This window comes from Nuphar pumila, chromosome 6, assembly GCF_984573655.1.
Source record: "Nuphar pumila chromosome 6, dmNupPumi1.hap1.1, whole genome shotgun sequence".
Taxonomy (NCBI): domain Eukaryota; kingdom Viridiplantae; phylum Streptophyta; class Magnoliopsida; order Nymphaeales; family Nymphaeaceae; genus Nuphar; species Nuphar pumila.
The window spans coordinates 92,800,219-92,824,522 of NC_143254.1; the positions used below are offsets into that span (position 1 = coordinate 92,800,219).

At 37.7% G+C, this 24,304-nt stretch overlaps 1 protein-coding gene and 1 pseudogene across 4 annotated transcripts in view; one reads left to right on the forward strand and one right to left on the reverse strand.

The window, feature by feature from the left end:
* Positions 1-20,351, forward strand: part of LOC149835172 (protein DA1-like) — a 38,405-nt gene extending 18,054 nt beyond the window's left edge. For all 3 annotated transcript variants that reach the window (XM_090011745.1, XM_090011743.1, XM_090011744.1), the window contains 4 exons: positions 8,393-8,525; positions 11,449-11,569; positions 11,742-11,825; positions 20,175-20,351. In XM_090011745.1, the coding sequence (XP_089867871.1) occupies positions 8,455-8,525; positions 11,449-11,569; positions 11,742-11,825; positions 20,175-20,282 (384 nt within the window). In that variant the 5' untranslated portion in view covers positions 8,393-8,454 and the 3' untranslated portion in view covers positions 20,283-20,351. The remainder of the gene's footprint in view (positions 1-8,392; positions 8,526-11,448; positions 11,570-11,741; positions 11,826-20,174) is intronic.
* Positions 13,815-16,877, reverse strand: LOC149835173 (protein DA1-related 1-like; annotated as a pseudogene). Its single transcript, XR_016432417.1, has 7 exons — positions 16,441-16,877; positions 15,787-15,856; positions 15,509-15,723; positions 15,341-15,403; positions 15,125-15,243; positions 14,478-14,544; positions 13,815-14,200 (listed from the first exon to the last, which is right to left on the reverse strand). The product of XR_016432417.1 is annotated as a protein DA1-related 1-like (transcript).
* Positions 20,352-24,304: the final 3,953 nt, after the last annotated feature.

Genomic DNA, 24,304 nt, shown 5'->3' on the forward strand with positions numbered 1-24,304 from the left:
ATGCAGGGGAGATTTCCTCATCTTCTATTTTCTGACGAATGAAATGTTGATCAATCTCAATGTGCTTGGTACGACTGTGAAGTATGGGATTGAATGAAATTTTAATGGCACTTTGATTGTCAACCAGCATGGAAGATTGAGCAATAGGAAGAGATAATTCCCCAAGGAGGTGACGAAGCCAAGTAGCATCGGCAGTGCCAGCAGCCATGGCCCTATATTCAGCTTCTGTGCTGGATTTTGCAATGGCGCGTTGTCTGCGACTACTCCAACAGACAAGATTAGAATTGAGAAAGACACAATAGCCAGAAACAGATCGGCGTTCATCAAGATCGCTTCCCCAATCAGCATCAGTGTAAGTAGAGATAATATGACCATCCACAGTAGGAGACATGCGTTTATAAGTAAGTCCATCGCCAATAGTCCCCTTGAGATAACGTAAGATACGCTTGACAGCTTCCATATGAGTGTCTGTGGGAGCATGCATAAACTGGGAAACTTGATTGACAGCATATACAATGTCGGGCCGAGTGAATGTCAAATATTGAAGTTTCCCAACAATACTGCGGTAAAGGGTTGGAACAGGATATGCAGGACTGCCATCTGAAACGTTCAACTTTGCATGCAAAACGCTGGGCGTGTTAATGGGCTTACAATCAGACATACCAGAGGATGTGAGAATATCAAGGGCATACTTGTGTTGAGAAAGAGTGAGGGAATCCTCAGTCCTGTCTAATTCAACACCCAAAAAATATCTGAGGTCCCCGAGATCTTTCATTTTGAAGTGTTGTTCTAACACTTCTTTGATTTGGACGATATGAGAGGAAGTATTTCCCGTGAGAACAATGTCATCCACATATATCAATAACCAAGTAGTGATCCCTCCTTTGTGATAGATAAAAAGAGAATGATCAAGAGCACTCTTCTGAAAACCAGCTTCTTGAATGTGAAGGGAGAACCTTTCAAACCATGAACGAGAAGCCTGTTTTAACCCATATAATGACTTGTGCAACTTGCATACCCATAGATTAGAATCATTAGTAGCATATCCTGGTGGCTGTTCCATGTAGACGTCCTCTTTGAGGAAACCATGAAGAAAAGCATTTTTGACATCAAGTTGATGTAATGACCATCCAAAAGTAACTGCAAGAGAGAGAATAACTCGAATGGTACTCATCTTAACAACAGGGCTGAAAGTCTCATCATAATCTTCCCCATGTTGTTGAGTGAAACCTCTAGCCACAAGACGAGCTTTATACCTATCAATACTGCCATCTGGTTTATATTTGATTTTATAAACCCATTTAGACCCAACAACATTCTTATCCCTTGGCCGTGGAACGACTTCCTATGTTTGACATTCATTCAAGGCTTCCATTTCTTCATTCATGGCTTCAATCCAACGGGAATTTTGAGAGGCCTGAGAATAACACTTTGGTTCAGTCTGTTTATGCAAACTGGTCATAAAAAGCTGAAAATCCAAAGTGATAGTGTTATAGCTTATCCATCTATCCACGGGATGTCTCGCTCGAGTGGACCTTCGTGGATGAGAAGGAACAATGACAGAATCAGTAGTAGAGGCAGGAGTGCGACGAGAATAAACCAAGCCAGAAAATCTGTCTAAAGGAGGATCAGCCATCTGAGTATCAGACATGTCTGCTTCAATGTGAGTACTATCCATCTGGGCATCAGACATTTCTGCTTCAATGTGAGTACTGTCAGAAGGGGCTGGAAAAGTGGTCGGTTGAATCCCATCGCCTAAGATATTAGCACATAACCATGGATCATATAGTCTGGACGCTGAATCATGAATAGCCTTGGAAGAAGTGTGAAACTGCAATCTGAGTTCATCAAAAACATGTCTTGAAATATGTATACGGCCTGTTAGGGGATTATAGCACCTATAGCCTCGATAATGGTCTGCATAGCCCACAAACTGACACATTATAGCCCGAGCCTGAAGTTTGTTCCGGAGGCTGGAATCAACATGAACATAGCAAATGCATCCAAAAACCCGAAGCTCATCATACTTAGGATGCTCATGATTCAAAAGAAAGAAAGGAGATTTCCCTGCGAGAAGAGCTAAAGGCAATCGATTTATAACATAAACGGCCGTGTGAAATGCCTCAGTCCATAGAGTCATAGGGAGATCAGTGTCATGGAGCATGCTTAAGGCAGTCTCTACAATGTGTCGGTGCTTGCGTTCTGCAATGCCATTTTGCTGTGGTGTGTGTGGACAAGATATCTGTCTAGTGATGCCATGATTTAGCAAGTATTCAGTAAATTCAGATGATAAATATTCACCACCACCATCACATTGAAAATGCACTATGTTGGATGAAAATTTATTTTGGATGAGGGCATGAAATTGGCTAAACAAACGGAACACTTCAGATTTGTGTTTTATGAAGTGTATCCATGTATAGCGAGAAAAAGAATCAACAAAAATGACATAGTATCTACTGCCGGAAGGAGATGAGACAGGAGCTGGTCCCCAAACATCAGAGTAAATCGTTTCAAACAATTTAGAAGCTCTTTTATTGATGGAATTAAAAGGAAGGGCATGACTCTTACAAAGTTGACAGCTTGAGCACATGCCTGACTCACTAACAGGTCTCAGACTGGATTTGTGCAACAATCCATTATTAACAAGGCTAGAAATAAAAGAATGACTACAATGGCCTAATCGATTATGCCAAATGGACGGCATATCAATTTGAGTCAAATTGACTTCATTCGGACTGATAGGAAAAGAAACAGATGAACTGGACTTGGACACTGGAGGAGCTTCTTTGAGGACGTACATGTTGCCTTCACGAATTCCTTCAGCGAATATCGTCTTGGTGAGAGGATCCTTGACAAAAACAGAGGAAGGAGTGAATTCAACTGATGTGGAAGAGTCATCAATGAGTTTAGATACTGAAATAATGTTTTTATTGACATTAGGGATGACTAAAACATTGTGTAAAGGAAGAGAAGTATGCGGCAAAGAAACATATGCATTACCAATGTGAGTAATTTTGTGGTGAGTGCCATCACCTGTAACTACAGAACCTTTTGCTAAATATGGAGATGCACTAGAGAGTTTACCTGCATCATCAGTCACATGGGCGGCAGCACCAGAATCCACATACCAGACACCATCATCATTTTGCTTGAGATTCAGATTAGAAATAGCTGTCATTAAAAGTTGTTGTGCATCGGGCGTGAATGAGGAGGAAGACGCTCTAGAAATGATAGAGGGGGTTGGCCTGTGATCACGTCGACCTCCCTTAGCTTTGTTCTGAGGATTGTGCCAACATTCAGATTTAATATGTCCTCTCTTGTTGCAATAGAAACATGTAGGGATACGCTTTGGCATGTTAACAAGAGTGCTGCCCTGAGGAGTAGGAAGAATACCCTTTCCTTGTCCGGATGTATGAGCCCAAGTATGTGCACGCTGTCCTGACACACCATGTGTAGAAGTAACTAAAATACTGGGCGAAGTAGAAATGGAAGCATCATGCCTGTGAACTCTACTAGCCTCATGCTGGATCAATTTTGCCTTTAAGTCTTCAAAAGAGGGTAAGACAGGGAGAACCTCCAGAGCAGTGCAAAATATATCAAACTCTGACCCTAGACCACTAAGAGCCTGCTGAACTTTATCCTTGTCTGAAATAGGATGGCCAATAACAGCAAGTTGATCGCTTACATTTTTAATCTCATAGAGATACTCAAGTACAGATCTGGAGCCTCTATTTATGCTTTGAAATTGACGCTTCAATTGAAGATATCTAGCTTCTGAAACTTGAGAGTATGTATTTGCAAGCGTATTCCATAGTTGAAAAGCTGAGATATCATCATCTATACCTGCAAGCACTTCTTCAGAGAGGGTAGAAGTAATATAAGCAACTAAAGCCTGATCATGTGCCATCCATACGGCATATGCTGGATTAGGGATATTATCTGTAGCAGTCACCGAACTAGTAGCATCCTTTGTTTCACCCAAAATCAATTCAGGCGGGGCTGGAGTAGAGCCATCAATATGACCATATAGACAATGGCTCTTAATGAAAGGGACTATCTGACGTTTCCACATCAAATAGTTGGAATGGGTTAACTTTTGGGAGATGAGTTGGGAGAGAAAACTCGAAGAGAGGGTGGACATGATTATGCTGATATAATATTTGCGTTTCCAAAGGTACTCGGCTGAAGGATCAGGCACTCGGCTGAAGGATGAGGATCAGGCACTCGGCTGAAGGATGAGGATCAGGCACTCGGCTGAAGAATGAAGATCAAACTCAGCAGATCGTGGCCTGGTTGACAGGCGTGATGAAGAAGGCAGACGTAACTCAGCAGTTCGTCGATCGTGGCTGGAGAAGACTCGCTCGTGGCTGGAGAAACAGGCGTCGATCGTGGGTTGCTCTGATACCATGAAAGAATCTGAATAGGGCTTCAAGATGAAAGAATCTGAATAGGGCTTCAAGATAGTGCGCCTTCAAGCTTTGGAGAATAGCCTTCAATCTGAAAATACAAAATAAAGAGAAGAGAAGAGAGGGGGGAGAAGAGGAGGATGCCAAATGAAAAGTAGGGCACGTTAAAAGTATCGTGACCCTCTCTTAATAAGATATATATAGGATCTAACACTACTGAACAAAATACATGAAAAATATACAGGATTACAAGTATGCCACCGCCCAAGCATGGGGAAAGCATACGCTCGGATATGGATCCAATATCGGATCCATATCCGATACAAATACAATTCTAACAGTTAATGCCGTTTCTAGACCCGGTAACAATTTAAGAACATATAGACCTCCTCATTTTAAGAATCAAAATCAAGGTAATCAAGGAGGAAGAAGAGATTATAGCAAAATCTCGTGTCACTTTTGCAAAGAACCGGGTCATATCAAACCGGTTTGCCCAAAATGGAAAAAACTTCTAGCAATGGAAACTACATCTCAACCATCCAAAGAGGAATCTTCAAAAGAAGCTCTATCTCTCAATCAAATTCTGGAGGCTCTTCAACCTCTTCTAAATGGAGCTATTTTCGGTGCCGCCATATCCACCTCTTCTCCTCCAGGTAAAACTTCTTGGCTCTTAGATTCGGGTGCATCCTTTCATATGACCCCAAACATTTCATCTCTTTCCGAGTATTCTAAAAATCTGTCACCTTTTGTTTCGACCGCGGATGGTACTTCTCTCGAAATTAAGGGAATTGGAAATTTTAAAACCCAAAACTTCTTTATTCCAAAAATTAGACTTATACCAAAATTAAATTTAAACTTGCTTTCCGTTTCTCAAGTCACGGACCTTGGGTGTAACATTCAATTCTCATCTAATAAATGTTTAATACAGGATCACCGGTCCGAGAGATTGATTGGGGAAGGCTCTAGGAAATGAGACTTGTACTATGTGGACTTTCTTTAAATTCCTAAAAACACCTTTTGTAATGTGGCCCAACATAAAGACATAAATGTTTGGCACAAGAGACTTGGTCATCCCAACATTACCAAGTTATCCTATCTACATTTTGTTAAAGATCTTTGTAAAAATACTTTCTCTTGTAATGATTGTATTCTTGGAAAAATGGGAAGTATACATTTTGAACCAAGAACTATGTTTAGTACTAAACCTTTTGAAATTATTCACTCAGATGTTTGGGGACCGACACCTGTCATATCCAAAGGTGGTTTTGCTTACTATGTGATTTTTGTGGATGATTTCTCACGATATTGTTGGATATATTTTCTCAAACATAAGCATGAAGTTTTTTCATGTTTTACAACATATCATATGATGATAAAAAAATCAATTTAATAGTAATTTAAAGATATTTATGACCGATTCCGGAGGTGAATATCTCTCTAATGAGTTTAAGAAATATCTTGAGGATTGTGGCATTGTCCATCAAAGATCGTGTCCTAAGACCCCACAACAAAATGGTTTGGCCGAAAGAAAGCATAGGCATATCATTGAAACCACTAGAACCCTTCTCATTTCTCAAAATATTCCTAAAAATTTTTGGGCCGAAGCGGCTCTTGCTTCCGTCTATGTTATCAACCGACTTCCATCCAAAAATTTAGATAAAATTTCTCCCTTTGAGATTCTATATGAAAAAGAACCCGATTATAATAGGTTGAGAGTTTTTTTTTGTAAGTGCTTTATTCTTACCGATAAAAATGATAAACTCTCACCAAAAGCCATTCCTTGTGCTTTCCTTGGCTATTCGGAAACTCAAAAAAGATTTTGATGTTATGACTCTAAGAATGATAAATTATATGTTTCAAGGAATGTAACTTTTTTGGAAAATGATAGTGGTTTTGAAAAAAATGAATCTCATTTAGAAAATGCCGATTACTCCTTTCTTTTTGACCTTTTATCTAATGATGATGATATCTCTAGTGATGATGAATCAACATATAATAGTGAAAATGAAATAGTTGTGATCAACAATAACTCTAACCCTTCTACCCCTCAAGAAGAAAATGTATCTAGAGAACCCATCACTTATTCTCATAGAGATAGAAGCACCTTTAGGAGTGCTAATGAACTATATAGTGAACCTAGTGAGACTATTTCCACTTATGATTCTCATCCTAGGAGAACTGAAAGAACTAGAAGGACTCCTTCTAGATTCGTATCTTTTGATTCTTACTCTCCTAAATATCGAGCTTGTTTGAGTGTCATTCACTCTTATTTTGAACCAAATTTTTTTGGAGAAGCCAAACAATGTACTGAATGGAGAGAAGTCATGGAGAGTGAACTCAAAGCTCTTAAGAAAGCTAACACTTAGGAATTTCAATCTCTTCCCAATGGCAAGAAAACTATACGATGTCGATGAGTGTTCAAGGTCAAGACTAAGAGTGATGGTTCTCTTGAAAGGTATAAGACTCGTCTTGTAGCTAAAGGGTACAATCAAGAATATGGGATTGACTATGAAGAGACATTTTCTTCAGTAGCTTGTATGGCTACTGTCAGATGTCTTATCACCATTGCTTCAATTCAAAAATAGAATATTTACCAAATGGATGTCAAAAATGACTTTTTAAATGAAGATCTTAATGAAGAAGTTTACATGGATGCTCCACCTGGTATGGAATTCCCTAAAAATAAAGTTCTTCGTCTTTGTAAAGCTCTTTATGGACTGAAACAAGCACCCAAGGCTTGGCACGATAGGTTTAACAATGTAATGATTGAAAATGGTTTCACTTCATGCTATACTGACATTGCATTGTTTGTTAAGAAATCTGATGCAGGGATTGTTATATTATTGTTATATGTTGATGATATGTTAATAACATGTGATGATATGAAAGGAATCAAGAGCATTAAATCTATTTTGACTTCAAGATTTGAAATGTCAGACTTAGGATTTCTGACATATTTTTTGGGAATTGAGGTTGCCCATTCTCAGAGAGACTATTTTTTGTCTCAAACTAAACTTACTTGTGAGTTTCTTGATAGATCAAGAATCACAGACAAGGTCTGCGAAACTCCTGAAATAGTAGGTTCAAAGATGAAGATTGATGATGGGAGTCTCCTAAAAGATCCGACACCTTACCGGCAACTGGTTGGATCCCTAACGTATCTCAGCATTACCAGGCCTGATATTTCTCATGCAGTACATGTTGCTAGTCAATTTCAACATGCACCTACTACAGTCCATATGAGCGCCATCCTTCACATCATCAGATACATAAAGGGTACAATAAACAAGGGAGTATTTCTATCTTCTACGTCTGAATTAAGTTTAATTGCTTATACTGACTCTAATTGGGGAGGTGACACAAATAACCGTCACTCCACCACTGGTTTCTGTATTTTTTTAGGTGAATCATTAATCTCTTGGAGATGCAAGAAGCAACAAAAAGTATCGCTTTCATCCACCGAAGCTGAGTATAGAGTCATGACATCTACTACCATGGAGATTGTTTGGATTCGCAACTTGTTGGGAGATATGAATATTCAAGTTCAAGGGCCCCCAAAATTATGTTGTGATAATAAAAGTGCAATCTACATTGCCAAAAATCACACAGCTATATATATATTATTAAATATATATGCTATATCTAAAATATATATATATATATACTGAAAATATAATTATAAATTATAAATTGAATACAAACTTGTAGTATGGAGGGTAAAATGGTATGTCCAGGTGTTGACGTGCGTCGACACATGTACGGAGGAAAAAATGGAGTGTCTGTGTGACATAAGGGACTATTATGCTATGTAAATCTGGTGTTTGCTACTTTGTTCCTTTCATATGTTATGGATATGTGATTTGCTTCATTCTTTATCCTCTACTCCGAGGCTTTCTTTGTGAATTTTCTTTGGTCACTTAGGAATGGATACAAATTTGCCTTTTGTGCATTATGGTCTTTAGATTATGTTGCTTTTTTGTTAGAAAGAGGCTCCCACTTGGAGGAAGATGATGAACTTGCATGGTCTCTACAAGCAAGTCTGGACATGGGATACGCGTCTCGCAGAAATGATCATATTTATCAGCCTCCATCATATCCTTTTTCAACAGGGTTCAGGTGTGTGACATACTGTATTGTCCTGAGCCTGGTCATTTAATGAGCTTTCTGCCAATTTATTTTGCTGTTACTACTTCATCTTGGCATGTTTTTGTAGAATATACACGTCATTCTTTTATTTTGCATTTGCCTTTGTTTGCATATGCTTTGTATATACATTAGCAGTATAATATCACCTTCTTCCAATTGCAGAACCATGACATATTGATACATTTGATAGCTGCGTTCTGTGTATTTATATTCTACCCAGATACAACTGCTTGCTATACTTGAAATATTTAGATGGATAGCAATTGAAAATCTTTATTTCTATGAAATGTCTTTGTTGCTAAACCCGAGAACCATACACGTCGGTAGGTACTGGCCTGTGTGCATGTAAATGTGCCTCTCTTCTCAAGGTCATATTCAGGTGTCTAGAATGGGAGGTGGTTGACAGAATCTGATGGCACCTTTCTCTTCCATAGACATTGGTTGGGAAAAAAAAAGATAAAAAAGTTGCCTAATGCGAATGGATGGAGAATTCTTTTTCAAGGCCAAAAACTATGAACCCTGTCAATGTTTATTTCAGGAAAATGATTCTCTGGGTCATTTACAATAGCAGTTTAGGGTGCTCTCTTTTGGCCTCACTGTCCTACTGAATAGACATGGTTAATGTTTTTGTGGATGGTTGTTGGGGTGCTCGGCAGCCCTACTGAGCCCCATTATCTTGGTCTTCTTACCAAGTTTGTATGTTTAAGTTTGGAGTTATAGAGATGAAGATTTTACTTTCGGAGTTCTGTCAGTTTTGTCACCTGTCCTAGGCAAATTACGAGTGGAATTCTCTTTTTTCTTTATTGCTTTTACAGGGATTCATGTTTTCTTCCATATCTCTTCTTAAGTTCTAAGAGGGCGTTCTTGTTCATTGTACCACCCTTCTTCTACAGCTTGTACACAAGAGTGAATTGCTTCAATGGGACCTTAGGATGCATTTGCATAAGTACATTAGAGGGTGCAAGAGAGCCTCAATAAAATGTTCTAGGAGAGTCTCCTCATGAGGAGATATCTGAATCCTTTTTGAACGGTTGTGTTTGGATTGTCACCTAAGAAAGTGGATGATAGCGTTAGGTGGAGATTTTTGGCATTGCCTCCACCTACCCAATTATGTTGAACAAATAGGAGAAAGAAGGGTCTTGACTAAAATCCCTATATGATTTTATGTCCTTCCTGTGCATCCATAATGAATTCTTAACCATTTCTAGTGAAAATGCCATCTCAAATACGTGATAAAGTATGATTTTTCATTCTATTGTAGACTGTGTCATATGGACATGGACATGGACATGGACATGGACATGGACATGGACATGGACATGGACATGGACATGGACATGGACATGCCAATTATATGAAAAGTAACACCAAGATCCTACTCCACAATTACTAACATAAATATGTTATTGACAAACAACAACAGAAACAACATAAAAGCTCAAGTTCATTTAAAAAAAATACATGAAGTCACTAGAATGGTTTCGATCATGTTGGCCGCATGTGTCCATGAGATGTCCTACCATGACTGGTGCCCATGTGAGTGATTTGTGTATTGACACTAGACATGCAAGCTAAGTGAAGTGTCTCTGTATTAGGTGATACAGGATATACACTACTTTATCAAAAGGGAGGTATATTTGTAACATATCAATGTCTATCAGACAATATACTGGTCCTTTGAATACCACCAATTCGATATGTTAGAAACATTGCTATTCCTTGTGCCTTGCAAAGGAAGTAGATGAGAATTCCTTTTTATTTGATTTAAGTCCAAGTCATGAAAAATATGATTATAAGTGTGACCTGAATAGTGGTCTTGATATAATAGATGAATGTGATCTTGATAATGGTCATGATAATATAATTACTGAAGAGCAACCTCATAGGAACAAAAACTATTTATAATATGCTAGGCGTAGGGACCTTAACCAACCATGTGCACTGGAGAAATATGTTGAACAACATACTAGAAGGTCATCTAGGATTTCCAAACCACCTTGAATGTAAGTGTTCATTGATACCTCAAGCAGAAGCTGGAGAAAGTTCTCGTTCATGGATAGTGAGGGTTCTTAATCATATGTTGGGTGACAAAGATGATCAATGACACAATGTTAGAATTTTATTTAGAAAAGAATTTCTAGAAGTATAATACTTTTAGGATCTTTGAAAGTTTAGATACTTTTTATTTTTTTGTTGTCCTTACATGTTGAGTTCAGGTTTAACAGTTATGTTTCAATTTAGTTACTTGTGATTTATATAATTATGTTGTAGTTATTAGTCTTTTCAGGTATGATATGAATGATTCCTTTTTTTTTGCTAATCATGAATTTTGATTATCTCTATGTAATACCATGTGACATTTATTGCTAATTATAAACACATTCATCTTACAGTACTTCCAGATTGATCTGATTTTATTTTTATTTTTATTTTTTGTTCTAAAATGTGAATGGTGTAGAGCGAAACTAAAAGTTTGATGAAATTATCTTTGTATTTGTAATAGTTTTCAAGCAATATATTAGCTCATGTTTGATCTTGAAAGGCCTCTAGCGTGTTCATATTTGAATTGTTTGGTTTAACCTCACATAGTTGGTTTTAATGTTCTGCAGGCATGTTATATCTTGAATCTTTTCTTAAAACGGTAATATAGTCTCCATTTGTATCACTATATTCTTTTTATATATCTGTGTATTGATTTCTATCTGCATGCATGTTGTATCTTGAACCTTTTCTTAAAATAGTAACATAGTGATCCACATTTATAACTGCCTTATCCCTCAATTCTAGTTATATATCTGTAAGGATTGATTTCTATCTACTTTCATCATCAAGGTGGAGCCGTATTCTCTACCAATGTTATAGAATTTTATATTTTAGATATCCCTCTTTGCAGGATCTGTGCTGGTTGCAACAATGAGATAGGTCGGGGGCGCTTCCTGAGTTGCATGGGTGCAGACTGGCATCCAGAATGTCTTCGTTATCATTCTTGCAATCAACCTATATATGAAATGGAGGTACAAAAAATTGGATCTAGTATGACTTTTTCCTAGTTTGTGTTTATGTGTACTTGTTATTACACAGCAGGTCAACGGGCTGCATTTTTCTATTCTTTTCTCTCTTTGTTTATCTTTTACTTTTGTGCTAGATGATACATATTAATTTTACCTAGTGTTTGTTTTTGGACAGTCTTCTATGTCTAGTAACTACCCCTATCACAAGTCATGCTATCAAGAGCTTTATCATCCTAAGTGTGATGTCTGCAAGCAGTTTGTAAGTACCTGAACTTGATGGATTGTTGGGTGCCAACTATCTTTTTATTGAAACATATGCTTGTATCTGCTTGATTGTTTGTCTCTTGTTTGCCCAACTTCTTCCTTGGCGTCTGTACTCTGCACCTGAAAGCCCAGCAGTCTTAAAGTGCACCAAAGCAAGAGATAAAGTGTTTCCACATACAGTCTATTTCTACTCCTGCAATGGTCAATTGCAGGCCTGCATACCTACCTCATCTTCGGTATCTTCATCAAACCCATCACAACTTGCTCATGTCAGTAATGTCTACCGTTGAGCAACTTTAACAAGAGAAGTAATCTTTCCTGTGAAATACACTTGTCTCTGTGCACATCACAAAGTGAAATTAATATGTTAATGATAAACATTTTTTGCAAACTTTGAAGCTTTATTTACTCTAAATGCTGTAATTGGTCAACATGCAAGCAATCCTCTAATTTAGCAACTGGTTTAAAGACATGGTTTGTCTTAGATGCTCCTGACAACAACCAAAGAATTGTGGATGGTGTGAGACATTATTCTGTTTCATAAGGTGGATCATATTTGTAGGGATAGTTATGGATTTAACAACTGTGAGTATCAAAGACGCCAATGAATTTTCTGGACATGATCGCATTGTTTTGCCCTCCATCATTTTGATTCTTTTAAGAATGAACTGATGAGTTCATAACTTCATGGCTATATATAAGTGGACTTTGCAGTTTTTATTGATTCTTCTGTGATAAATGGGAGAAAGAGAGAAGTTTGGCATGTTATGAAATTGAACTTTGGTGTCCCTGACCTGATCCATTCTCAAATGAATTGGCTGGCCATTCCAAGCTTTTGAATTTTGGGTATTTTAAGCACTAATCTGGCTGGTTTCCAAATTGCCCCTTCCAGGAATGCAAAAAGCAGATTCTGAAACTCTGCTTTTGAAGAAGAAAATCCCATGTTGATCGATGTGACCAGTCAAATAGAATTACAAATTCCTTGATGCTCTTTGGTTGTTTAAGTGAATTCAAACCATGATGCTACTGGTTGTTCTATTACGAATGAGTAGGGATGGCAGTGGACCAGAGGAAAGCGGGGCCCTGCCCCGCCTCGCCCCGTTTGGACCGGGGATGAAGGGCATGAAACGGGGATGGAGGCGGGGATGAAGGTTAAAATTCATCCCCGTGCGGGGATGGGGGTGGGGATGGACTTACGCTTTCCCCCGCCCCGTCACATTTTCCCCGCCCTGCCTCATCCCAACCCCATATGAACGGGAGTTGGGTGGAAACTCTGTTGGGTGAACATTTGAAATTCAAACGCATATGAACAGGAGCTTAGTCCCATATCATTCAGAAAGAGATGTCGGTGCCCCCACTCTCTTGTATATAAAGGGGTGAGAGGTAAGTAGGGATGACAGTGGATCGAGGGAAAGCGGGGCCCCGCCCCATCTCGCCCCGTTTGGACCGGGGATGAAAGGCATGAAACAGGGATGGAGGCAGGGGTGGAGGTTAAAATCCATCCCCTTGTGGGGATGGAGGCGGGGATGTAGGTTCAAAATTTGAGACGAGGCAGGGGTGGAGACCCTGTCCCCCACCCCCGCCCCGGTCCATTGAGTCTGATGTTCGAATGCCTCTTGGATTCTTGCAGGAGAATTTTGATCCCCCGAAGTGAGCTGAGACATTTTAGTGAAATGTATAGAATTAAAAGGCTATATTCCTGTGTTTTTCGCTTTGGCCCTTTATGTCACAAGGACACGGCCAAAAAGGCACTGGACAAGCCATTTTTTATGTAATTTTCTATTAAAAATAATATACGAGACATGACACGATGGCAAGTTGGAGTTTCCCTCACTTAGTTTCCAATTGGTATAGAAAAACCACTTTCACACAATCTGCAATCTATAAGGATCAAGAATATTAAACCGCCAAATAATCAGTAAGGTTCTGAAATGACTGGATAGAAAGAGTTTAGCTCTCTCTCTCTCTCTTTCGATGATATGTCTTTAAAGTTCAAGGCTTTCATGTTGGTATTTGAAGGCGTTTTACCTCAATAAGCATTTTCAATGTTTCTAATCAGATGACATGCCATTTACAATATACGCTGAGAAAACCTGGATCTTCACGTAGGAACACCCTAACTTTGCCATTATTTTCTTGAATAATAATATAATAAAAGGAGCAACTTCTGCTAACCTTCTACCCTGTCCCCCTGAGTCCATACTGAAGAACAGCCCGATTACCAGATCTGAAACCATCTCCGTATGCTGCCGAAGAATCTGACTCAATCTGGTGGATAAAGAATTCCCTAAGTTTCCTCTCAAAGGGGGACCTACTACCCTTCTTTGACACAGCCCCCACCGACCATGATGATGAGGATGCTGATGATGAAGTTTATGCAATGTTACTTCCAGACCCTGACATGATCTCTGACTCTAACCACGTGGGCCAGCACCTGGCAGATCCCTTCCACATCTTGCCTGAGAGTTCAGTATCCTGTCGGGCCGATTTTAAATTTCAGATATGAGGTCAAAGGACTCTGATGATCGTTTAGATTTGTAAATTTATCACGAGATTTTCCCTTGCTGAGAAAATCCTGATGCTGAAATCTGTGGCATTGCTTCCAAATAAAAGCAAGCTACAAAGTTTGAATCAGACAAATCAACACCGTTAAGTCGTTAAGTTGTAACCACGCATGCATCATTTCATGTGCCAAGATTGAACCTGTTAGCAACCTGTAAGCAAGATCAGTAGATCATGTCAGACCGCCACTGCCAGTGGCTAGAGCATATACAGGATACACAAAAATTCAAGGTTTCGCTTAATATGGATCAAAAGGGTGCAAAAATAGCAGCAGAGACATTGATGTTTACAAACTTAAAAAAAGAATAGAATTTTTTAATATGTAGTACAAAAGGTAAACAATTCGAAAAGGGTTGTAAGCAATAACAAAAATGATGCCTAAAGAAAGTTATTTGCAGTTTATCACCTGTCGTATCACAATGCAAAAAATGAATTTCATTGCCCAAAAATCTCTGGGTATTTAAACATTTCTAAGATCTGCAGTTGAGCCTGGCATTCTCTAGGGTTCATGAATATAAGAGGCACATTGATACTCATAGGTTGAGGAAGAACAGTTGGTTTCTAAAACAATGCCATATGAATATAACAGAAAATGGAGATGGATGCCTTGCAAAAATAAAAAAGGAGGGATGGATGACTATGCAGCCAGAAGAAAAGGAATATCTAAAATGTTGCAACTTCCATGGTATTGAATTCAGACATTATAACTAAACAAGGAACAAAAAAGGGTACCTTGGAAGCCCATACAAGATGAGAATAGCTGTCACCTCACATCGCCGAGTTAGTCTATATGGTTCTGTTATCATATCAATGATGGAATTTCTTACTCCAAGTCTAGGCCTTCTCCGAATCTGATAAAATTCAAAGATTTGAAATAGCATTTTAAACAATTTATGGTACAATTATGACCTCAACAATATCTCAACAACATTGTGGAGGTATACTCACAGTGCTGACTGTCTGCTCCTCAGAGACGCAAAGCCCTCTGGTTTCAGGCAAGTGATGATGTCCCTGCTTACATAAGATTGGTCATGGAGGATCTCTTGGGTAATAAAATAGTTCAAATTCTTCACACTGCACGATGACAGGAGTTCAACCACAAGTTAGCTGCCTTGCTTGCTTTTCTCCTTCCAAGGCCCCATTCAGTGCCTGCCTCACAACTAATAACAGTGGAATTTGCTGCCCCACTTTCATGTTTAAGCCTTCATATAAATCCCGTATATCAAGGTATAGAGGTTGACACTCGCTGGTATATCCATGACTGAAGAATGTAAACATTCCAAACAGAGCTTCCGGCCATCACCCAGGGAGATATATTGTGTATCACGAGGCTAAGTCAAAAATAGAAAAGATCTTTTGAGTGAATCACATTAGCAGAAGATTCATAATATAACCTTGTACTGGTAAAACATATGGACCATGGTCTTGTTAAAACAACTGTAAATTATATTACAACTATAACAACTGTAAATTGCAGAAGATTCAGTCAAATCTAATGCCACAAAATATATTACAGATACCAACTGTAACTTGCAGCATTGGCATCACAATAGACCTCCAACAATTAAAAACTGTAACTTTTCTCCTGTAGGGAAGGAAGGATAATAGATGATACCTCCATACGTTCGCAACTACAGCATCTTGGGGTATTGTCAAGCTCATGAGACAGCCAATTTCAAAATGTACATAAAAGTAATGAAAGATACCTTAAAGATCCAAAGCAAGCCTGACAAACATTCAAAACAAACATATGTGCAGCCAACATTGGATATTAACAAGTTTATTAAATCATCTTACCCTTGACAAATTTTAAAACAGCTTGCTGGTTCCATATGTTTGCCACCACCAATGACAATGTTGTCATTCTATAATTTCACATGATGTGTTCTATATAAATTTACTCAAATTCCCTTGATAGTGAAAATTTAAAGCATCACCTGGAATCTCAAAACTTGTTAGGGGCAAGAAAATGCAGCAAACTTGATAACATTCATGAAAGGAAGTGGACATTAAAACCACAATACCACATCTATGTGTGTGTGACATACCTTGTCAATACAAAATCTTCTCCTTCCTTACCTTTTACAGATCTTGCGAGCCCGGAATTCGCAATCTTTCCAATGAAATCACCATCCAGAAGAATATTACTTGTCTTGATATCCTTGTGCACATAAGCAGGCTGAGCATAATTGTGAAGATACTGGAGTCCACTGGTCACATCCAGAGCAATCTGCACCCTCTGAGTCCAATTCAAGAACAAGCCATCCCTGCCATGAATCCAATCGCTAAACGAACCATTCTCAGCATACTCATAAACAAGATAAGAGTACACGCGATCGAAATAAACACCAGAGAGCCGAATCAGATTAATGTTATTGAACTTCTTCACTATATCTATTTCCACAGATGCATCTCCATTCATTTTCTTAATAGCTGCCATGTCCCCCTTGATGAGCCCGCGATAACGGAGCCCTTTATCCTGCATTCTTATCTTCAACAACAACAACTACGCCTTCATCCCAAAACAATTGGGGTCGGCGATATGAACCAAAAAAGAAAATCATTCTGGGTCTTCCACATGAATCCTTCTCCTCCAATCATTTCTATCCAATGCCATGTCCTCGGTGAGGTTCAAAGCATTCATATCCTTTCCTATCACCTCCATCCATGTCTTCCTAGGCCTACCCGACCTCTTTTAGCTAATATATTTTCCCATTTCTCCATCCTTCTAACTGGAGCATCATTAGGCCTTCGCCGAATATGTCCAAACCACCGTAAACGATTCTCTCTCATCTTATTTTCAATGGGTGCAACGCCTACCTTCTTACGTATCTCCTCGTTCCGAATGTTATCTTTTATTGTATTTCCACACATCCATCTCAGCATACGCATCTCAGCTACACTCATTTTTTGAATATGATGTCTCTTGGCAGCCCAACATCCTGCATTCTTATCTTCGCGGACCATAAATTTTCAAATTTATACACCTTTAAGACATGACCCAGATCAGATATACCAATAATAAGCTCATCAGCCAATTCAGATTTTGTCTTCCCCCTCTTTTGCAAAACACTTCTCACTCTTCCTTGGACACATCTTCAATGGGTTCCTTCTTTTGGAAACAGAAACAGAAAAGCACCAAACTGAGGATCAAGAGTATAACAGAGACTGATACCCCCACACCCACATAAATCCCTGCTCTAGATTTCTTTACAGGGCGAGATGAAGGGAGGAGTTATGGAGATGGTGGTGTGATGGTTTGATTAACCAAAGGCTCATTCTGCATAGGAACCAAAAGTGTAGTAAATGAGAGGATTGTGGGGTTCTCAAAAGTAAGCCCATTGGCATTAACGGTATGTTTGGTGGCTTGTCCAGACATTGGTTCTATTCATTCCTTAACAATTGTTCTAAGTTCAACGTTTGTTTGGACCATACTCAAATGCTATGTTTTAAATGTTTGTTGTTTGATGACGATGTGCGGCCAACTTGGACAGTCATGGATAATGGGTTGAATTACTTTATTTTAGATTGTATGAGCCAGTCCATCCACCATTTTATATGTTTTAACAAGTTTATTATGGTTTTTTACCCGGATATGGATTCAATTATGAAATTATATCTAAAATCATGATTTTTTGCCCTAAAAATATGGATTTAGAATTGGATTTTTGCCCCAAATATGGATCTCGAATGAGAATTTTATCCCGAATAAGGATCTCAAATTGGATTTTTGCCCCAAATATGGATCTTGAATTGGATATTTACCCTGAATATGAATTTTTTCCTCAAATATTAATCTCAAATTGGATTTTTGTCCCGAATTTAATTGGCGACTTGAAGATCCAATGATTTTCAATGAAAATCATGATCCCAAATTGTTTTGGATGAATGTCGTGATTCATCGACGATGAATAGTCGATAAATCATCGAGGACGACTACACTAAATGTGATTGCATCTGATCTGTGCAGCACCCTCAATGAAATGTTGAGGTTCATGGGAATGGTAATTACTAAACATGGCATGTGCCCATAATGAGAGATCCAATGAATGGCCAAATGGTAAAGCTGCAGAGAGGTCACAGATTCGAATCCCACGAGGGTCATCCCCAGTTTGCTTATCAAATAACCAAAAAAATAAAAGAAAAATAAAAGGAATGAAGAATTTCACATGCATGATGTCCGAGTGGCACCCAAAATGCTCCTACAACAATGCTAATATTGGTTTAGAGGTTCCCAATCACTAAACTTGGAACCTCAAAGCATATCCTTTATACAATGAGAGTCGGATATGACTTTTCTCCAACCAGATTTTCTCATGTCACACAAACAAGAGAATATTTTTCATAGAAAGAAGTTCTTATATGAAAATTCTCATATGTAACATTTTTCTTATGAGATTTTTACTTTTTTTTATTTTTATTTTTCAATCATGGCCTTTAGCTTCTAAACTGACATGAACCTCTAATTGTGGGACAAGCGAATAGTACACAATTTAGTGGCTTTCATACTCTCCTTATTCACTCAATACCTTTTTTTTAATCATAGACATCAGCACTAAGGTACTGTTTGCTTGCATCTCATTCTATTTGAAATCACATGTGATTCCACCTTATGTGATTGGAAATCATATGATTCAGAATCATAAGGTGAATGTGAATGTGAATGTAATTTGGAATCACATGAAAAGTTAGTAAATTATTGGTGAGAATAAGTATTGGTGAAGATGGAACTAGTGATTATGAGCCTCAAAATGAAAAGGTTTTGGAAGAAGAGTCAAGCAATCGGTCTAGTTCTGGGTCTGCTATCTCATACTCTGAGAGTTGTGCTCAGTTTGGCAGCATAGATGCAATTGACTACATAGGTTTTTTCTTTGCTTTCTTTTCTCCTATTCTAAAGTCAGGGTTCCTTGGCTACACAGGTTTAACCTCATGTCTGTTCACAAATGTGAGTGGCATATAAAAGACATGGATGCATGTGCACAGATACAGAGTATCTGCCTCTATGAATGAAAGGACATGTGCATGAACAAGTTCTATTTTGATGAATGAAAAGAAAGCAACTCATTTTTTTTCAGATTATGTGATGGCTTCTATTTGTTTTAGCAAAGAAATTGATTGGTCGTTTTCTATGTCAATGTCTGTGGGATTATGCTTGCTGTTTTGTTTTGTTTTGTTTTTTGTTTTAATATTTTACATATAAGCTCCTATTAGCTTGTTTAAGGGATGGTATAAAGGTCCTCAATGCCACTCATCGTGCAGTACTTCTTGGACTTCATATGACAGGTTTAAATTCTTTCTGTGAAATATGGTTGCAGAGAAGTGTAGCCTAAAATTCTTTGTTTCAAGTCATTTATTCTCATGTCAAGTCATTTACACTCTCTTGGCCTCTACTGCCTATTTCATAGGTTACAAATTCTCCTGCAGTTGAACCCTTGGCAGTCAAATAAACCTAGACAACGCACTGTAGTTCAACAACCTGGTTATGCTAATTATCTGTTTGACACCACTAACATACAGATCACTTATTCTGGATACCCAACTAGACTTTTTTTTTTGTTGCAGCATCTTGCAGCAATCATGCACAATCACAATATGCATTCTGAAAAGATGGTTGTTGGTTTGCAAATTTCTGAACCTTGGCTACGTGAATACCAAGTGTGCTTTCTTGAAAATTCCCAGAATGCTTTTAATTTTTGCTATTAGTTTGTGTAAGTTGGTTCTTCGCATTCTTTTTGGATTCCTTCAGTAATCTGTGATTTTTTCCCTATCTTTTTCCTTGCAGGTTCTGCCATCAAGGACACACCCTGCTATGCAAATGAGTGCATTTGGTGGCTACATTCTTAGTGGTACTTGGATATGCAGAGACAACCCTTGCACAGAGAACAACTAATATTATTTTGCTTCTAACCATGTTTAGAACAATCAACTTGGTGTAGCTTGTGGATTTTCAGTACGGTTATTAGACATCGGATGAAAATCTAAGAAACAAAGAATTCAGTAAGGACCAAGCAAAACTTGACAGAAAGCAAACCCTTAAATCATTCAACTTCCTAAGCTTGATCATCTATGCAAGTTGCTATAATCCCAAGAATTCAATTTCTAAAAATATTACTTTTGATAAATTAAATCTTTATCATCCTCCTAAGGGTATTGGTACAAAAAAAATTCAATAAGACAACAATTAAGGAGATAAAATGTGACACAAAGTTCATAAGCAAATCCGGACAGCGTGCAACATGCAAAGAAATAGAAAAAGTTCCTTATAATCTAGGTGAAGTATTTACTCCATTATTTGATCAGCTAAGTACTTCACAGTGTCCGACACCAGTTGAGGCAAGGAGAGGCCAAGAAATTCATCAAAACACAGCTGAAATGAGTGTGTTATAGCATTGAGAGATGACAGATTTGAGAGGTGATTCACAAGGATACACGCAGACATACATAATCAAAATACACATCTAAGATGTCCAAAACAGCATGAAAGGTTGCTGATAGTGTATGGTAAAGGAGAAGTTTTATTTCAGGGAAAGTGGATTTTTATTAGATTCATCAGAAAATTGGTGGAGGGGTCACCTTAGAGCTACATTGAAGTAGAACGAATAAACTACAGACCTAATCCACGCATGGCCATAAAAGAAGAGAAAAAAAAAGGAATCACAACCACATTTCTAATTTGAAGGAAACAATGATATGTAATGAAATCAATCTGTGGTAGCCAACCAATAATGAATATTGAGGGGGAGCTCTAGGGTGCATTAAATTCCTAGTACTACTTGGACTTCAAATTCGATACAGTGCTATTTGTGTGCAGTCATTACACTTATACAAAAAATTAAAAAATGCCAAATATGTATTGTGATTCAATGAATGCTAACATTTTTCATCGGGAAGTTCATAAAACAACTGACTAAAGCCAACATTTGATCAAAATACATAACTAGATTTGAACAGAGCTTGTTTAGCCTTTGCTAAATTTAATAACCCACAGAAAAATCCACAACAAGATGAGTTTCTATGCTTATTGTATTCATGTTCTTTTCATTCATTCAAGAATCAACTTATGTTTTCAAATACATATATTTCATTAATTAAAATATCAACAATATCATAAATCTAAAATGTGCAAACTGAGAGTATCATACTATGTGAACCACCCACCCAAGGCCCAAAAAGTGTACATCACTCCAGCATGAAAAAACATGAATATACTAGGAAAAAATACAAAATCAAGAAGAGTATCATGGCAAAACAAATGCAGCACCTCCTCGAATATCATGTAGTTGCTCTTTCACTCACCTCTAGTTGCTCCACCTCTTGTTTCACTTAATACATACAAAATTATCAAGAACCAACAAATCATCAATTTTGCTAATGATTCTATATTGCAATTATGAAACTTATCTAACATGTAATAAAATCATGAAATATACTTACTGTGTGGCTAATCATTCCACATTTGAGTTGTTATTGCATCTCTCTGGTCCTTGTTGTAACCACGAGTAACTAATGTTATGGAATTTTCTTCTTCAGATTCAGGAACCAACGTATCTTCATGATTGTCAATTATGAATTATTTGCCATATAGGTTATTTTTTAATATAAAATTATGTATGCATTCCACATAAATAATTTTAACTTAAGTGGCAATTGGATATTTTATATGGCACTTTAAAATTAGAAATTGTGCTTTGAGCAAACCAAAAATACGCTAAACTATTGTTAGCAATGAGGAGTGTCTATGGTTGTATAACTCTGTTACTTTTTCAATTGGTTTTGCACCAGGTGTATTAAATTCTGACAAGTGGTAGCGATATCCTTTGTGTTGAGTAAAAAACTCAACAATATTTGGGTATCCAGAATATGCAAGATAATATTTGCCTACACACATTTGGTTTATGATTTAATAAAAAATATTTGTCTATATACAATAATCAATGTAATTTATGCACATGATAGTTATTTACTTGCCTCTGGGTATTACTAGAGGCTGGTCAAGATCATCAAGTGCAGTGTATAATACTTTTGTATCGGTTGCACTTCCTTTCCACCCAGCAAGCACAGTGAAATTGCATGTTAAGCCCCATCACAACGAGGACATTTTGTGACAACCAGAATTTTCTATTTTGAAACCTAATTTGTTCTCCCCTTGATACATTTTATAGGAATATGTGTTCCATCTATAGCCCCCAAGCAATCCTATTATAAGAAATAAAGGTAAATCAATAGACTATATATATATATACATTACAAGTATAGAATCTCAGTTACCTTCAAATATGGGTAGAATCTCGGTTCTCCCATAATTTTTGTTGGGATATCATTATTGTGTCGGCCCATATACCGATGACCAATGCTAAGTAATGCATTTAAAACTAAATTAAAGTACTTGTTAATTGTTTGTCCTAAGTGTTGGAACACATATTGCACTGCTCTATTTCGCTTATTGTGACCAATTGTAATAAAAAAACTGCAACTTGTTCTTCAAGACCTATATCATGGGCATCTTGCAATAATACACTTCTGGGAAGAGCTTCACATAATGCAATGTAAGTATCTTTTTCCATGCGTAAAATGTTAAAACAATTGTGCCAATGACCCAACAAGTAATCACACACGAAATCATTACCACTATGTATAGAATTATGAACTATTGCCCTACACGACCTTCTCAAACTACATAAGGAAATGATCAACATCACCATTGTGAGTAAGTAAATAAGTTCTTGATTAGGGTTCATTATACTTCTGCAAATACAAATAAAATCATTGAGGTTTTAATATTAGTAGCATGCACAAAATCATTGAGATTTACATTCAACACTATGAACATTTAACAAAATGATCATTATCAAAATTAACACTAGAGACTATGATTGACTTGTGCAAATGCATACATAAACATGTATATTGAATACGTATATTTAACATGATTGAATAAATATGTATATCATGACAAAAATCGAATGAGAATAACATGGTTTCAATAAACATGTATATTGAATATGTAATAATGTTATAACATGCAACCTATGTCACATGGGTGCGGGTGCGGGTGCAGAGATGCGGCACTTTAAAAAAACTTGGGTGCGGAGGTGCAAAAAGGCAAAAATATAAAAAATTAAATATATATACATAATATATATAGAATTTTCAAGTTTTAACAGTTAACAACAGTAACACTAATGAAATAAAAACACAAAAACCTGTTTTTACAATTTTTTGAGTTAAACAGAAAGTATAAACCACCTTTATGTAATTTTATAAAAGTACAATAGTTTTTTATGAAATTTTAGAAACCAAACCTCAAATCAATAAATAACATAGGGTCCTAAAAGTAATATTTGATAATAAAATGGACTCTAATAGAAAAAAGCAACTTAAAAAAATATTTAAAAAAAACTTGTTTTAAGAAAACGAAAGAAGGGTCTCGACCCTTCTTCCTTCTCTTTACTGAAACCCTAAACCTCAGAGTTTCCGCCAGCGACCTCCTTCGTCTCCGCCACCGAGACGCGGTGCTCGACGAGAGTTCCCACCGATGACGTCCTCTGCCACCACTGAGCAGCGCCACCCACCGCCGATGACGTCCTCTCGCCTCTCAATCCAGCCCAACCACCACCGATCGGATTCCTGCCGGTGTGAGGTGCACAAAAGATGACTAAAACCCTCTATTTTTTCCTTTATCCTCTTACCCTTACCCCCTCTATTTTTTTTTTAAATCTACCATCGATCCTATTGTGGTCCGGTGTCGGGGGTTTGTCGGGCGCTGTCTTGGGTTTTTGGTAGTTGTGGTCGAGGGGTTTGACCACCTTCGACCTACCAGAGGCGACAAAGATGATGCCGATAGCGGCTTTGATGTCTATCCCTCTTCTAATTCCCTGTTTTGATAAAAAATCCCAAGACGCACCCGCACCG